General features: G+C 42.9%; 1 protein-coding gene across 4 annotated transcripts in view; it reads left to right on the forward strand.

The window, feature by feature from the left end:
• The window catches only part of NAPB (NSF attachment protein beta), a 59,222-nt gene that overhangs the window by 36,270 nt on the left and 6,696 nt on the right, over positions 1–16,256 (forward strand). For 2 of the 4 annotated variants that reach the window (XM_036892161.2, XM_036892160.2), the window contains exons 3-7: positions 2,434–2,550; positions 4,362–4,408; positions 4,536–4,613; positions 11,156–11,211; positions 11,370–11,454. In XM_036892161.2, coding sequence (XP_036748056.1) covers positions 2,434–2,550; positions 4,362–4,408; positions 4,536–4,613; positions 11,156–11,211; positions 11,370–11,454 — 383 coding nt within the window. The remainder of the gene's footprint in view (positions 1–2,433; positions 2,551–4,361; positions 4,409–4,535; positions 4,614–11,155; positions 11,212–11,369; positions 11,455–16,256) is intronic. The other 2 variants (XM_057502665.1, XM_057502666.1) reach the window with 1 other exon arrangement.

Consider the following 16,256-nt stretch of genomic DNA (forward strand, 5'->3'; position numbering starts at 1 on the left):
ACTTAAATTATTTATGTGTTTTTATTACATGCTGTCCTGCCCTAGCCCTAGACTAGTTCCTGCAACATGCTCAGGATATTTGTATTGCAACAGTACATGCTCAGGATATTTGTATAGTGAAGGAATAAATGTTGGTTTCTTGCAAACGATTCTGTGTTGCAGTGGTGGTAATCATAACAGCACTACATCTCTCTAGTTCTAAAAGCCCTTTTGTAAAGAGTTAGGCTAATTCCTTTCATACACAGCTTTTAAGAGATCATCCTGGAAGGTATCAGATGAGTTTTATAGTTGAAAAAATAGAGCTGGAGAAGTTGTGTGACTTCGTTTAATAGTTTCTTTAAAGACACCTCAGGTTTGGAGAGATCAGGATTGAATTTGTTACTGGTGACTGGAATGAGTGCTCAGAGTGAAAAAGTAAGCCAGCAGCTACTTCTGGAAGGCAGGAGCATAAAATTGTAGAATTAAAGCTCTTAATATTGTTTGGGGAGACAAGAGTTAGCCTGAGGGAGCCTGGCTATTGTGGTATTACACTCAGGGAGGAAGGGATGGATCACAATAGTTGTGGGACAGTGAACATAAATAGTCAAAAATGAAATTACCAATAGCAAAGGGAGGTTGTAAAATAAATGACATTTAAACGTGCCAAACCATAGGTATGGCCCAGCGATAGATTTCATGTAATAATGAGAATGGCCAGCTTGTTCCTAACAGGAACCAGGCTGTTCTAAGCACTTTACTTGGGAGCTCCAAGTCGCTAGGACACTCTTCTGAAGCAGAGCCTGTGAAAGCTGCTGTTGATAACATTCCTAAACTGCTGCTTGGAAGTTAGCTGCTACCCCAGGTACCCAGGTGCCTGCCCACTACCCTGGTGGCAGCCTTTGGTCCCTCTTCTGGGACCCCCAGCCTCATGATTCCCCAGTGAGAGGACTAAAGTCTAGCAGGCAGGTGTTCTCCTGGCCTGGCTCCAGGGGGCCAGTACCCTCACTGGGCAGCCATGCCCAAGCCACGCTTAGTGCTTAGATATTTTCACAGTGGCCCAGGTGCCCTTTTCATGTTGCACAGAGCAAGGGTTGAACGTGGCAGGCTGGCTTGGGCAGACTTGCCTCTTCTCTCCCTCAGGGGAAGGACCAGAAATCCAAGTGGGAGTTGCATGCTTGCTTCTGGAAGAGGGGTCAGGACAAGGGACAGCTGCTGGAGCTTTAGTGGAATTGAATGTTTTGTTTCTTAAAAAGAAATCCTTACTACCAGCCATGGGTGCTTAGGTGTCTGTCTCTATTTTCTGTACTTCTTTGAATGTTTTTGAAATGTTTGACTAAAAATGTTTTTTTAATACTGAAAGGCTTTGTGATATTCCTGATGGTACGTCTCCCTGGGGAGCAAACGCTTTCCCCTCCACTCCTGCTCTGCTGCCTTCCTGTCGAGACCTCACTGAGCCTTGTCCCCAGAGGCCTCATGCTCCCCGGTCTGTGGTGCTCTCTCTGAACGGAGGGCCTCATGCTACAGTGGGGTCATCCAGACTCCTTGTGTCATCACTAAAGCTCTCTGGCCTAGCCTGACACCCTCTTCAGCCTTGGTACCCGCTGCCCCAGCATGTTCTTCCCCCTCCTGCAGGCAGCACAGCTTGTCCCTGGCCTCCAGTCCCAGCCCTTTCTTGCCTTCAAGCATTTTTCCTTCCTTGTTTGCGTGACTTCTCGGAGAGATTCCTGCCCCTTGTTCTCTCCTGCCACTTCAGAACCTGACCCAAAGCCTTTTCTGAAAGAACTTAGTGCATTAATCTTGCGTGTTGTGCCATGTCCCAGCAGGGGCCTGGGCAGAGGCCCCTCAGCCACACCCATCTGTGATTCTGCAGGTAGATGTGTGAGTTCTCCACCCACAACAATAAAGACATAAACCTTGTCTTAAGTTTCAGACAGATTTTGTTGTAGATTTAAATTTGAATTTCAAAACTCTGGGCCTAATGTTCTTCCACTCTTTGAGAAACTTAGTCCATGGAGCTTTCATTAGCAGTTTCAGTTCAGTGACACCTAACTGCTGCAGACACTGTAAGATAGAAGATGAGCAAGCAAATGCCAGTGGCCGCTGTAGTTTACCTTCCTTTAAATGTGTAGCTTGATCCCCCAGTCAGTGTTAACTGTATGCTGGGGAACAGGACTGAACAGGATTTGGTTTTTGGTATTGAATGGAAGCCTGTTGCTGGGCCACTCAGATGGTCTCCTGGGGCTGAGAGAAACGTGCATCACTGCTCCCTTAGTTCTGGAGATTGTTACGTATGCCTAAGGTGTGCTTGATCACATTACACATTACACATAACACTAAAATGTTTCTTTTCGGTAAAATGGAACTTTCCTAAGAGTAGGTCCAGCACTTAGAACGTGGGTTGTCCTTTGCAATGCTTGTCCCTCTGTGTTTAATCATAGTCATTTGTCTCTTCAGCTGCAGGAAATGCCTTTTGTCAGGCAGCCAAGCTCCACATGCAGCTTCAGAGCAAACACGACTCTGCTACCAGCTTTGTGGATGCTGGGAATGCTTACAAAAAGGCGGACCCCCAAGGTAAGATGCTACCATGTCCGGGTACTCGGGTCTGTAAGGTTGGTGTTGGTGACTGTCATGGATTCCGTGCTGGACCTTTAGGACCTGGGCCTTTTAAAAAAGAAATCATTGTACTTTGGAATAATAGGGATTTTGCCAATTTTAAGTATTAATAATTTGGAGTTTTTATGAGGAGGAGAGACATTCAATTTGTCATGGCTGTTTAGTTAACACCTGATTTTCTTAAACTACATTTATATTGCATTTTGGAGAATTTTTCAAAAGTAGCTTTAATTTTATGTAAGTCTTATTCTCTTAATTTTATGAATAGATAATTGTTCATTAATGGAAACTGATGTTTCCTCACTCCTACTAAATACCTAGTGTGTTTTAAGATCCAGTTAATGGGAGGTTTTAATAATATCTAATAATTAAAAGTAACTTAATCACAGTATTCATGTGACTTTTTAGAAGATGTTTTTCAAAAGTACTGGTTTTGAGGAAGGAATATCAGGTATTTAAAGTGGTAATGGTTTGCAAGTGGTAACCACTTTTGTAGTTAGAGGAATGTGCACTTGGTGCACTGAGCAGCTAACATCATTAACTTCTTCCCTCCCACATACACACCGATGGCTGTGGAGTCTCCCTTTCTTGAGCAGTCAGTTTTACAGAAATCCCAATTTAATGAATATATCATTACAGAAATAAGATATCTCAAGGGCTTTGTATATAGATTAATCAGTTTACTTCCAAAAGTGAAAAACTGGATACAGCCTAAATGAACAGTGAGAGTGAAATGGTAAAACATCAGTGTTTTAGAATGTGATAACAGGCATTAAAATCCCTGGTTTCAGAGAATCTTCAGTTCTGTGGTAATGTTCACATGGTAACTAAAGAACCACTTTAAAATTGAGATTTCAAATGCATAAAAAATGTCATGCATATGGCCATGCATCCAGAAAACACTGAAAGGAATAATGAACCAAAGTATTCACGGTGGGTTTGAGTGGGATTATGGTAGTTTATTTTTCTATTTTTCTGTATGTTTAAAGGCATAACAATGAGTCCACATTTCTTGCATAGTTCAGGAGGAAATTGCTTTTACTTTTTGTTAATCTCTGTACCTTTTTAATTCTTCATTCAGGCCTTTTCACTTTGCTGCCTCTTTTAAAAAACAAAAGCAATAAACTTGGAGTTGTCAGCCATAAGCCAGCATGTAATACTACCATTTTGTAATGGGAAATTTGTTGGCTCACTGTTTGAGAAAATTGATACATGTTAATGTACCAAAAACTAGCATCTTTTAACATTGTGCAAAATGTTGACCTCATTTAAGAGTTATATGAACAGGGATTTCAAAGTGCTTTTGATTTTGGCTGCATGGATGAGTAGAATGTATCAAAACAATCTTTCTTATGAAGTACTGTCTTCCAAAATTCATACATATGTACGATACCAACAAAAAATGCATTTACGTTTATGTTTTTGCAGACAGAGTTAGTTGATGAGTGTTGATAACAGCCCCCACAATTTTGTCTTTATAATGCAGTCTTTCCACCTGGATGGATTCCTCATTGTCAGGTTCAGAGTAGCCATGCCAGCGGCACTCCAGGCCCCACTCCCTAAGTTGCACTGCAGCTGCTGTGGCCAGTGCGCACTCAGGGGTCTGGATTTGTGTGCAATCTGTGTTTGCTTCCCACTGACTAACCTGCCACCCTCCACCCCAGTGGGACCTTCAGAACATTCTAGGAACAGCCAGGAAGATAGGTTCACCAGAACCCTCCTTGACTGAATGGATTTTTTATTGTTTTTCTTAAATGCCTTCGCTTCAGAGGCTATCAACTGCTTAAATGCAGCCATCGACATTTACACAGACATGGTAAGACATTGACTTTTTCCAGTGGCTGTGGGGTGGGGTCCTAAGGTGGTTTAGAGTGGGGGGAGGTTACTTTTTTCTTTTGGCTCCCAGACAGGAATGTGACTTTGTTTTTTGTTTTTCTCTGCAGGGAAGGTTTACAATTGCAGCCAAGCACCACATTACCATTGCTGAGATCTATGAGACTGAACTTGTAGACATCGAGAAGGTAGGCAATAGACATGCTCCTCATGAACTTGGTGTGAAGCGGGTGGGTAAGCTGACTTGAGGCGCCCTCCCTCTCCCAGTGGAGTTTTGTGGTCAGAGCGATCAAAGGTGGCTTCACCTGGAGACTGTAGAGGCTGAAGCGGAGATGGCTGTTTTCCTCAGTTCTCACCTGAGGCAGGAGAGTGGGTTCAGATAGACCACACCCACCTGTGTTTGAGCTCTGATTTGGGTCAAACCATTGCCAGTACCAGGGGATCTTCCTGTCTGAGGCCTGTGCAGCCCTGGGAAGGAAGCATAAGTACAGTGGGCATTTGCACACCTTTTATTCAGTCCCCAACTCTGGGGTAGAAGGGATGTGAACACTGACTTGGCCATATATGTTTCACTCAGCTCTGGTTTTCTGAGCTGTGGTTTATTAAAGTAGCAAAAGAAAAGGGGAAGGAGGAAACACTAACTGAGCGCCACTGTTTTCCCAGGCTTTGTCCCTGGTGGCATGCCAATGTCTTACCGCATTTCAGCTTTACAGCACTGAGTCCCCTTCATGGGTGTGGGAACTAGGCAAGGGAGTTGTACTGCCTAGGATCACACAGCCTGTGCCCATCTCCTGCTGTCTCCTCAGTCATGGGCTTACCGGCAGGGCTGGAGTAGACTTGGTGAGAGGAAAACACATTTGTCAGACTCCAGAGGCTGCCTCCACTCAGACTGAAGACATGTTCATGTAAAACTGCTCCTGAGTTCTGTGGAGAGAGCAGGTGTGATCAGAAGGAGGAAACACCAGTGAGATCATTGCTGGTACCATCAGACCAGTGAGCGCTGAGCTTGTTCCTAGAGACAACAGTCCCATCCTGTCTGAACAGCCCCTTGCTATCACAGTGGATGCTTGTCCCTTTCCTTCTCCTTTGTTTCACTCCTGGATAGTGCATGCCTGGTTCTTGGGCCACCTCACCTCTCTATTCCACACCATCTGGGGTGGGGGCTTGACCTCATTCCTGGGCCCTTGTTCCCACAGCACTCTGCAGTCATTCAGCATCCCAGCCTGAAGTATCACCTCTGTGCCAGTGACTCGCAAGTCTCCCTTCAGCCTGGACCTCTCTGAACTTCAGGTTCCTTCCTGCATCCCCATCCCATCCACCATCTCAAACTCAACAGGTCTGAGACTGAACCCTGACCTCACCCTTCCTCCCCCCATGAGCCCCCAAAACCACAAGCATCCTTGCTGCTCTCTTCCCCCACAGCCAGCCTGTTGTCCTCAGCACTCCCAGGTCTCAGCACTTCTCACTGCCTTCTTGTCGCCTGCTTTCCCTGGGTCACTGCAGTGACCTCCAAACTGGTCTCCATGTTTCTCCTCCCACTGAAGCCCTTGGCACACAGGGCCCCATCACCCCCTTCCTTCTGATTCACTCTCTTCATCTCTCCTGTGCACTTGCTACTGAGAAATGAGCATGTTCACCAAGACCCCAGTGTACCCGTCAATGGAATGTATGTAATACGGAAGTTGGCATACTGTTGCTGGCAAGAGAGTTTTTCTCTTGATGTAAAATGGTGACTTCATACATATCACACTCGTTTTTGATGTTGTCAGTAAGACAGTACCCCCTCCGCACAGTGCAACAGCAGCTAGAATGGTCCTTGTCAGAGTAAATCAGATTGTGTTTCTCCGCTGCTTACTGCCTAGCATTGCCTTCCCTTAACTCAGAGGAATAGCCGGAGCCTTGTAGATCGCTGCCAGTGCCCCACCAATTGTTCCCTCATCCATGTGCCTCTTGGGGTTTTTCTTCTTACTCCCCCCTTTCCCTCACCTGATGCGGCCACTCTGCCCTCTGCTGGCCCACATGCATGTCAGATGAGCTCCTGCCTGACCTTTGCACCAGTTTCCTCTGCCTGCAGAGCTCTTTGCTAGATGTCCACATGGGTAACAGCTCCTTATTCTTCAAATTTTTGCTCATTCATCTCATTATCCATGAGCCCTATTATGACTGCCTAGTAATTGGAACCTCATCCCCTCACCAGCACATACCCACATACCTTCCTCGACCTCAGCCTTTTTTTTTTTTTTTTTGGCAATGCATGTGTCATGTTACATCCTGTGCTACAATGTGCTTGCTTATCATTCCTGTTATTCATCATGTCTCCCGCTGCTAAAGTGGGTGCCCTCTGTCAGCAGGAGCTTAGCCTCCGGTTTACTGGTTTACCCCAAGAGCACAGAGCTGTGCTGAATCACACCTGCTGGAGCAGATGCATCCTTTCCTGGCTTGGGGGTGCCTCTTATGCTTAAGTTGTTCTGTTAGTGTTAACCTTCGCCCTCTGACTTCATGCTGACCATCACACCATTGTGGTTATGCAGCATGGAAGTTCATGTAAGATGACTTGTTAGGTAGAATTCATTACTTGGCCGTTTTTGTCATAATATGCCTTGCTTTTTTAAGGACACCCTCTGACCTGGACTAAATCAGGGCCACAGGTGCACTGGTACGTGCATGTGCATCTTCTCTTTGAAGAGGTTGTCTGCAGGTCCTGGAGTAAGACAGGAGACCCGGACCTGGGCCCTTCTTTCTTCCCTGGCACAGGATTGATGGCAGAGCAGCAGAGATGGGTCTGGGTGGCTGGGATATTGTTTGGTCAGGGTGCCCTGGGTGGACACAGTATCTCTAATGAGACCTTAGGGGAAAGCACACATTTGTGCAAAGAGCCTTGCCAGCTGCTTCATCAGCTCCTTGTCCGCGGTGGCCAGAAGAGCACTTGAGGCAGATGCTGCAGTGCTGTGTTGTCTGCTGCCAGGGCATGGTCTTGGACAACCGCTCCACCACATGGGTCGCCATAAAATTCAGGGTGGATAAAAGGATGCGTGGCCTACTCTTGTTTTCCTCCTTAAAAAACTGGCAACTTCTGAGGCCATATGCCTAGTGTTCCTACTGCTCTGCAGGTTCGCCAGTAGGTGGCATGGTCTTTCATTGACACCCTGACTTCTTAAAGGTAATTTAAGAATCAGCACACACAGGGTTAGCTTGTCATGTTCCCTATATGTTTGGCCTCCTGTATTTAGAAACATCATTGCCTTTGCTTCCCATGTTGGACTCACCAGATAGTGTTGGTGGTGCATGTAGCTCAAGTTCAAAAATCACTTATGACTAAGGTATCTTATGTGTCACTTATTACACATGAATGCTTCCCTGTTCATAAAAGAGCACTGGAGGTAGGAGACCGCAGTGCTGTGCCATCTCTGCAGCTTCATTCACAGGTATCTGGTGAACAGTGAAGTGTGAGGTTTCATAAGCTCACATTCCCTCTTTTACTTCATGAAGTAAAACACTGAACCAAACAATAAATAGTTCTCTTTCTGTGGTCTTTTATATGACCCACAGGAACTTTGGCCTGTTCCAGCCCCTGTAGAACATGATTTAATACTGTTACAATGTAGGATAAGTGTCTGTGGCAGGTCCATGTTAGGTCCTCTCTAGAGGTATATGTTCTGGGAGAAGTGGTCTCGTCTCAGGCTGTTGAAGGCTGTTCCACCTGCAGTTTTCCATTTGGGGTCTCCCTTTGCTCTGAGATGCTGCTGCCTGCAGTCCTGGGGACCTTGCCTCATTCAGTAGCCTTCCGTTCTCCAGCAGTGTGATGTTCACTGGGTTTCCCCGGAAGGATGATGGTGTGTGTTGGCATGCACTTAAGTAACAGGATCATCAGGTGGTGCTCATGTCTGGATTTACTGTTATGTGTGCTGTTGTTATTCATGGTTGTGTTCTACAAGGGTGATATTTAGGATCACCCTTGAAATTGTAAGAAACAGCAGGCTGATTTCTAATGTAGAAGGGTCTACTTGTGCCTGGTCTTCACTATATGGTAAAATTCCAGACTAGGTGTGAACATGCCCAGCCTCTTTTTCCTGAAACTTACCTATTAAGCCACAACTAAATAAACTTTCAACTACAGTCTCTGTCAGTACTTGGGAAAACCATGAAATTTGATTATTGGTTTAGTTAGCATTACTAAAATTTTTTTACTCTGATACATCTAGCTGTAGTTTATAGTTTTAGCATTTTGATGAGCCACTATCATTATTTTAATATTAGGTTAAACCAAATTGTCCACATTGGCCTTTTTTTTAAACCTTCCAAACAGCAGCTATGTATGGTTCAAGCCAATGCTATTCGTGGAATTCTGGTGCTGGAAGAACTAGCAGAGAAGTAGCTGCACTCCCTCCCTAGGAAAAGGTCATGTAATCTGATGCTCGAGAAAGACCTGGTTCTGTTTCTCATACCTTACCCCGCTTATGATGGGAAAGAGTGTTAAATACTTTAGAGAATGAGGACAGTTCAGAGAGGATTGTTTTTGGTTAACGAGAAATTCACTGAAAAACTTCCTTTGTGGATATTCCAGATTAATGAAGATATTGGCAGTAATTCAATAGGGGATTATCATTTGAAAGGAAGTTTCATTTATACTCTTAGCATCCATTTATTTAGCACCTGCTGTGTACAGGCATTATGCTAAGCTCAGGGACGTAATGGTGCGCCAGACTGTGATGAGATCTGCCCTCACAGTGCTTACATTTAGTGGGAGGGTATGTACTCACGTCAGGTAATCTCACCATGTGTGCCACAGCTCCAGCAAGTGTTCCAAAGGGCAGGCTTCCAGATGTGTTCTAAATACGCATTTGTAAAAAGGGCTATAGTGCATCTGTTCTTGATGGCTGTTTTTTAACTTAATATTTCATGAGGAACTTTACATATTGGTACTTCCTGTCATGATTCTTAATGTTGGCACAGTAGCCCATTATATTTAACCACTTAAATTGTTGCCCATTTTTCTCCTATTATAAATAACATTCAGAAAATTGGGGAACATACTAGGGTAGGCTAAATGGCTAACCAGATGGATCCAAAACATAATTATTTAAACACAGAAGTATGTCTGTTTTTCATCAACTGCCAGTGGTGCTCTGTAGTCCAGACCTGCTTAATGGTGAGGCTGCCACGTTTGTGGGTGTGGGGGTGCTGAGGCTTCACAGGCCAGGTCTGTGCCTCCAGTCAGCTCCCAGTAGCCACAGCAAAGTGACTTTCTAGCACAATTCCCTGGCCTGACGTGTTTTGTTGTCTTCTGTCCCTGTGCCTCTCCCTTAAGTCAGTAGGGCTGCCTGGAAGCTGTTGAAGTGACATGCTGGGGTGGCAGACAGCCCCTGTCATCTGACATTTGCATCCTGCTAGCTCTCTGTCTCTTTGGGGCTGACTGAGAAAGCCTTGAAATTTAAGGCAGGGGTCTAACAACCTACCACCTGTTTATGTCTGCTTGTGTATAAAAGAATAGTTTATACTTTGTAATTCATTAGTGGGAAAAAGCATTTTATGACACAAAAATTATAAGAAATTGAAATTTCATTGTCCTTAGATAAAGCTTAATGGAACATAGCCATACTCATGTTTGTATCATCTTGGCCAGGTTTGTGCTACCACAGGAGAGCTAAGTAGTTGCAACAGATTGTATGGCTCACAAAGACTAAAATACTCATTATTGGCCTGTTAAAGAAAAGTTGGCTGGACCCCTAGATTAAAACATTGTTTAGACTTATCTCTTGCCATTTGGGGTATATAGAAACATTGGCTTTTCCGATCTTACAAGGCCTTATTACTACTGTTCTTTGTGGATTTCCCCTCATAATTGCCTGCAAACCAGCTACTTCTGCCCAGAGTTCTGTCTCTTGTAAAACCTTGCTGAATCTCTCTCTCTCTCTCTCTCTCTCTCTCTCTCTCTCTCTCTCTCTCTCTCCCTCTCCATAGAGCTTCCTCCCCGAGTTTCCAGCTCCAGTGGGCTTGTGTTCTGCCTTTTGAGTTGCCACATCCTTGACTTCACTAAATCTTGTCCCTGCATGACAAGAGCTTTCCAGCCCAGCCTGTTTCCTTTCCACTTGAATGTTACACCCTTGTGCTAGTATTAATGAGAAGAGTCTGTGCTGCTATAGCAAGCCATAGAGCTAAAATGTACTAGGACTGCACGTGTCTCTAACAGTCCAGCATAGCTGTTCTGGGCTTGGTGAGGTGGGGACACAGGTTGAGGTACATTCTGCCTTCTGTAGTTATTTAGCAACTAGGCTGACAGAAGTTATGCCAACAGTTTGTGACTTCCAGTGTCAATCTGGACTTGGTCCTTGCCATTCTAGCTCATGGGAAGGGGAAAAGGCCAGGAGAAGAATGCAGAGTCAGAGTACAGCCAAGCCTGGAAGTCGTCCCAGCTGCTGTTTACAGTCCATTGGGAAGAGTGGGTCACATGGCTACCCTAAACTGCACTGGGGGCTGGGGAGATGGTGTGGCTGGGGATCTGCCTTGCAGGGAACAGCAGGAGAGATTTTGATGGATGGCGAGCATTCTGCCTCAGGCTTCTGGAGGTGCAAGCTTTTTTGTATTCCCTAAATAAAGTACTCTAAGTTGTGAAAGGTTGACTGTTGGACCTGTTCACAGGTTTAATTATGGAAAAATATCTATGCAAATGTAGTTCTGAAGTGCAACTCTTCAAATGAGTGGTTTGAATAAAGTACATGTGTGTTTTCAGGCCATCGCACATTATGAGCAGTCGGCTGATTATTACAAAGGAGAGGAATCCAACAGGCAAGTGTTATTTTTCTTACTATCAAGAAATAGGTTAGTTATGTGTGATAAACACACCTTTGCCTACATGAGCATATTGGGCTGCACCCAGTGAAGGTGTACTGGGACACGCTTTTATTTTTCTGTCAAACTGTTGCTTATTCTCTTCTTGGTTTCAGTTCAGCTAACAAGTGTCTGCTGAAAGTGGCAGCATATGCTGCCCAGCTTGAGCAGTACCAGAAAGCCATTGAGATCTACGAGCAGGTGAGGTCACTGCTGTCTGTTCAGTTTTCGGGAGAAGTCTTTCTGAGTCTTTTTTTTTCCAATTAAACTTTCATTTTGCTCTTTATTGAGATACAATCCACACATCATATAATTCATCCCCTTACAGAGTACAGGTCAGTGGGTTTCAGTGTACTCACAGAGCTGCATAGCCATCACCACTACCTGCATGCAAACAGTTCATCACCTTGCAGAGCAGTTCTCTCCCCAGGCTCTGGAAACCACTATCTCCTCTGTCTCAGTGGATTTGCTTATTCTAGGCCATTTGTGAAATCATATAATATGTGACCTTTCGTGACTGGCTTCTTGCACTTAGCATAATTTTTCAAGGTTCATGTATGTTTAGTGTGTTATTGATATTTCATTCCTTTTCATAGCTGAGTAATAGTACACCCTTTGTTTAGTCATGTATCGAATGGATGTTTGGATTGTTTTCACTTTGGGCCTATTATGAATAATGCTGCTGTGAACATCTATGTTCATGTCTTTGTGGGGATATGTTTGTAGTTCTTTTGGTTATTTACATAGGATTGGGATTGCTGGGTCATGTGGCAAGGCCGTTTTTAACTTTTTGAGGAATTGTCAGACTCTTTCACACTGGCTACACCATTTTACTTTCCCACCAGCAAAGCACAAGGGTTCTAGTTTCTCCATGTCCTCACCAATATTTGTTGTTCTCTGTTTTTTTTTATAATGGCTGCTCTAATGAGTATAAAGTGTATCTTACTGTGTTACTGATTTCCAGCTCCTTAATAATTAATGTGTTGAGCATGTTTTCATGTGCTTATTGGGTAGTTTTGTGTCTTTGGAGAAACACCTGTTCTGGGCCCTTTGCCCATTCTTGGGCTTGTATTTTGGTGTTGAGTTTTATAAATTCTTATATATTCTGGATATGAATCCCTTATCAGAGACACAATTTACAAATATTTCCCATTCTGTTGGTTACCTTTTTACTTATTAGTGTCCTTTGATGTGTAGAGTTTTAAATTTTGATGAAGTCCAATTTATCAATTTTTTCCTTTGTTGACTATGTGTTTCATGTCATATCTAAAAATTCATTGCCCAAACCCATGGTAATGAAAGTTTATCTGCTATGTTTTGTCCTAAGAGTTTTATAATTTTAGCTTCTAGGATAAAGTCCTTGATCCATTTTGAGTTACTTTTCTGAATATGGTGTGCGGTAAAGGTCTGGCTTCACTCCTTCGCATGTAGGTATCCATTTTCCCAGCACCATTTGTTGAATACACTGTCCTTTTGTCATTGAATGGTCTTGGCACCCATGTTGAAAATTATTTGCCCAATGTGCAAGGTTTATTTCTGGGCTTGATTCCATTGGTCTGTGCCAGTACCACACTGTTTTGATCACTCAAGCTTTGTGGTTAAGGTTTGAAATCCGGCAGCATGAGTGCTCCAACTTGGTTGGTCTTTGTCAAGATTGTTTTGGCTATTTGGGGTCCCTTGCATTTCCTTATGAATTTAGGATTAGTTTGTCAGTCTCTGCGACGAAGCCCACATTGAATCTGTAAACCAGTATGGAAAGTATTGCCATTTTAGCAACATCAAGTCTTAAAATCTGTGGACACAGGGTGCCTTTGCATTTATTTAGATCATCTTTGGTTTTGTTAACAAAGTTTGGAGGTTTTAGTGTGTAAGCCTTGCACTTCTTTGGTTGCATATACTCTTAAGTATTCTACTCTTTTTGATTCTATTGTAAATGGAACTTTTTTCAATTTACTTCTCAGATTGTTAATTGCTAGTTTTCCACACTGTACCCTTGCTGAACTTGCTTATTAGCTCTAATGGTTTTTCTTTTCTTTTCTTCTTCTTTTTTTTTTTGATAGGGTTTTCTTTATACAGAATCATGTCATCTGCCAGTTATGATAGTTTTACTTCACCAGTCTGGAGCGTTTTGGTCAGGGTTCCTTTAAAATTTCTGTTCAATAATTCTAACATTCCTTCCATACAGAGCTGTCCTTTTTTTTTTTTTTTTTAAATTTTATTTTTGTATCATTAATCTACAATTACATGAAGGACATTATGTTTACTAGGCTCCCCCCTTCACCAAGTCCCCCCCACATACCCGTTCACAGTCACTGTCCCTCAATATAGTAAGATGCTGTAAAATCACTACTTGTCTTCTCTGTGTTGCACAGCCCTCCCCGTGCCCCCCCCCCCACATTATACATGTTAATCGTAATGCCCCCTTTCTTTTTTCCCGCCCTTATCCCACCCTTCCAACCCGTCCTCCCCAGTCCCTTTCCCTTTGGTAACTTTTAGTCCATTCTTGGGTTCTGTGCTTCTGCTGCTGTTTTGTTCCTTCAGTTTTTTTCTGTTCTTATACTCCACATATGAGTGAAATCATTTGGTACTTGTCTTTCTCCGCCTGGCTTATTTCACTGAGCATAATACCCTCTAGCTCCATCCATGTTGTTGCAAATGGTAGGATCTGTTTTTTTCTTATTGCTGAGTAATATTCCATTGTGTATATGTACCACATCTTCTTTATCCATTCATCTACTGATGGACATTTAGGTTGCTTCCATATCTTGGCTATTGTAAATAGTGCAGCAATAAACATAGGGGTGCATCTGTCTTTTTCAAACTGGAGTGCTGCATCCTTAGGGTAAATTCCTAGAAGTGGAATTCCTGGGTCAAATGGTATTTCTATTTTGAGCATTCTGAGGAACCTCCATACTGCTTTCCACAATGGTTGAACTAATTTACATTCCCACCAGCAGTGTAGGAAGGTTCCCCTTTCTCCACAACCTCGCCAACATTTGTTGTTGTTCGTCTTTTGGATGGTAGCCATCTTTACTGGTGTGAGGTGATATCTCATTGTGGTTTTAATTTGCATTTCTCTGATGACAAGCGATGTGGAGCATCTTTTCATGTGTCTGTTGGCCATCTGAATTTCTTCTTTAGAGAACTGTCTATTCAGCTCCTCTGCCCATTTTTAAATTGGATTATTTGCTTTTTGTTTGTTGAGGTGTGTGAGCTCTTTATATATTTTGGATGTCAACCCTTTATCGGATCTGTCATTTATGAATATATTCTCCCATACTGTAGGATACCTTTTTGTTCTATTGATGGTGTCCTTTGCTGTACAGAAGCTTTCCAGCTTGATATAGTCCCATTTGTTCATTTTTGCTTTTGTTTCCCTTGCCCAGGGAGATATGTTCAAGAAGAGGTCACTCATGTTTACGTCTAAGAGATTTTTGCCTATGTTTTTTTCTAAGAGTTTTATGGTTTCATGACTTACATTCAAGTCTTTGATCCATTTCGAATTTACTTTTGTGTATGGGGTTAGACAGTGATCCAGTTTCACTCTCTTACATGTAGCTGTCCAGTTTTGCCAGCACCATCTGTTGAAGAGACTGTCATTTCCCCATTGTATGTCCATGGCCCCTTTATCGAATATTAGTTTACCATATATGTTTGAGTTAATGTTTGGAGTCTCTATTCTGTTCCATTGGTCTGTGGCTCTGTTCTTGTGCCAGTACCAAATTGTCTTGATTACTGTGGCTTTGTAGTAGAGCTTGAAGTTGGGGAGTGAGATCCCCCCCACTTTATTCTTCCTTCTCAGGATTTCTTTAGCTATTCGGGGTCTTTGGTGTTTCCATATGAATTTTTGAACTATTTGTTCCAGTTCATTGAAGAATGCTGTTGGTAGTTTGATAGGGATTGCATCAAATCTGTATATTGCTTTGGGCAAGATGGCCATTTTGACGATATTAATTCTTCCTAGCCAGGAGCATGGGATGAGTTTCCATTTGTTAGTGACCTCTTTAATTTCTCTTAAGAGTGTCTTATAGTTTTCAGGGTATAGGTCTTTCACTTCCTTGGTTAGGTTTATTCCTAGGTGTTTTATTCTTTTTGATGCTATTGTGAATGGAATTGTCTTCCTGATTCATCTTTCTATTAGTTTATTGTTAGTGTATAGGATAGCCACAGATTTCTGTGTGTTAATTTTGTATCCTGCAACTTTGCTGAATTCCGATATTAGCTCTAGTAGTTTTGGAGTGGAGTCTTTAGGGTTTTTTATGTACAATATCATGTAATCTGCAAATAGTGACACTTTAACTTCTTCTTTACCAGTCTGGATTCCTTGTATTTCTTTGTTTTGTCTAATTGCTGTGGCTAGGACCTCCAGTACTATGTTGAATAACAGTGGGGCGAGTGGGCATCCCTGTCTTTTTCCCAATCGCAGAGGAAAAGCTTTCAGCTTCTCAGTGTTCGTATGATTTTGGCTGTGGGTTTATCATATATGGCCTTTATTATGTTGAGGTACTTGCCCTCTATGCCCATTTTGTTGAGAGTTTTTATCATGAATGGATGTTGAATTTTGTCGAATGCTTTTTCAGCATCTATGGAGATGATCATGTGGTTTTTGTCTTTCTTTTTGTTGATGTGGTGGATGATGTTGATGGATTTTCGAATGTTGTACCATCCTTGCATCCCTGGGATGAATCCCACTTGGTCATGGTGTATGATCCTTTTGATATATTTTTGAATTCGGTTTGCTAATATTTTGTTGAGTATTTTTGCATCTACGTTCATCAGGGATATTGGTCTGTAGTTTTCTTTTTTGGTGGGGTCTTTGCCTGGTTTTGGTATTAGGGTGATGTTGGCTTCATAGAATGAGTTTGAGAGTATTCCGTCCTCTTCTATTTTTTGGAAAACTTTAAGGAGAATGGGTATTATGTCTTCTCTGTATGTCTGATAAAATTCCGAGGTAAATCCATCTGGCCCGGGGGTTTTGTTCTTTGGTAGTTTTTTGATTACCG

This window comes from Manis pentadactyla, chromosome 5 (genome assembly GCF_030020395.1).
Source record: "Manis pentadactyla isolate mManPen7 chromosome 5, mManPen7.hap1, whole genome shotgun sequence".
Lineage (NCBI taxonomy): Eukaryota > Metazoa > Chordata > Mammalia > Pholidota > Manidae > Manis > Manis pentadactyla.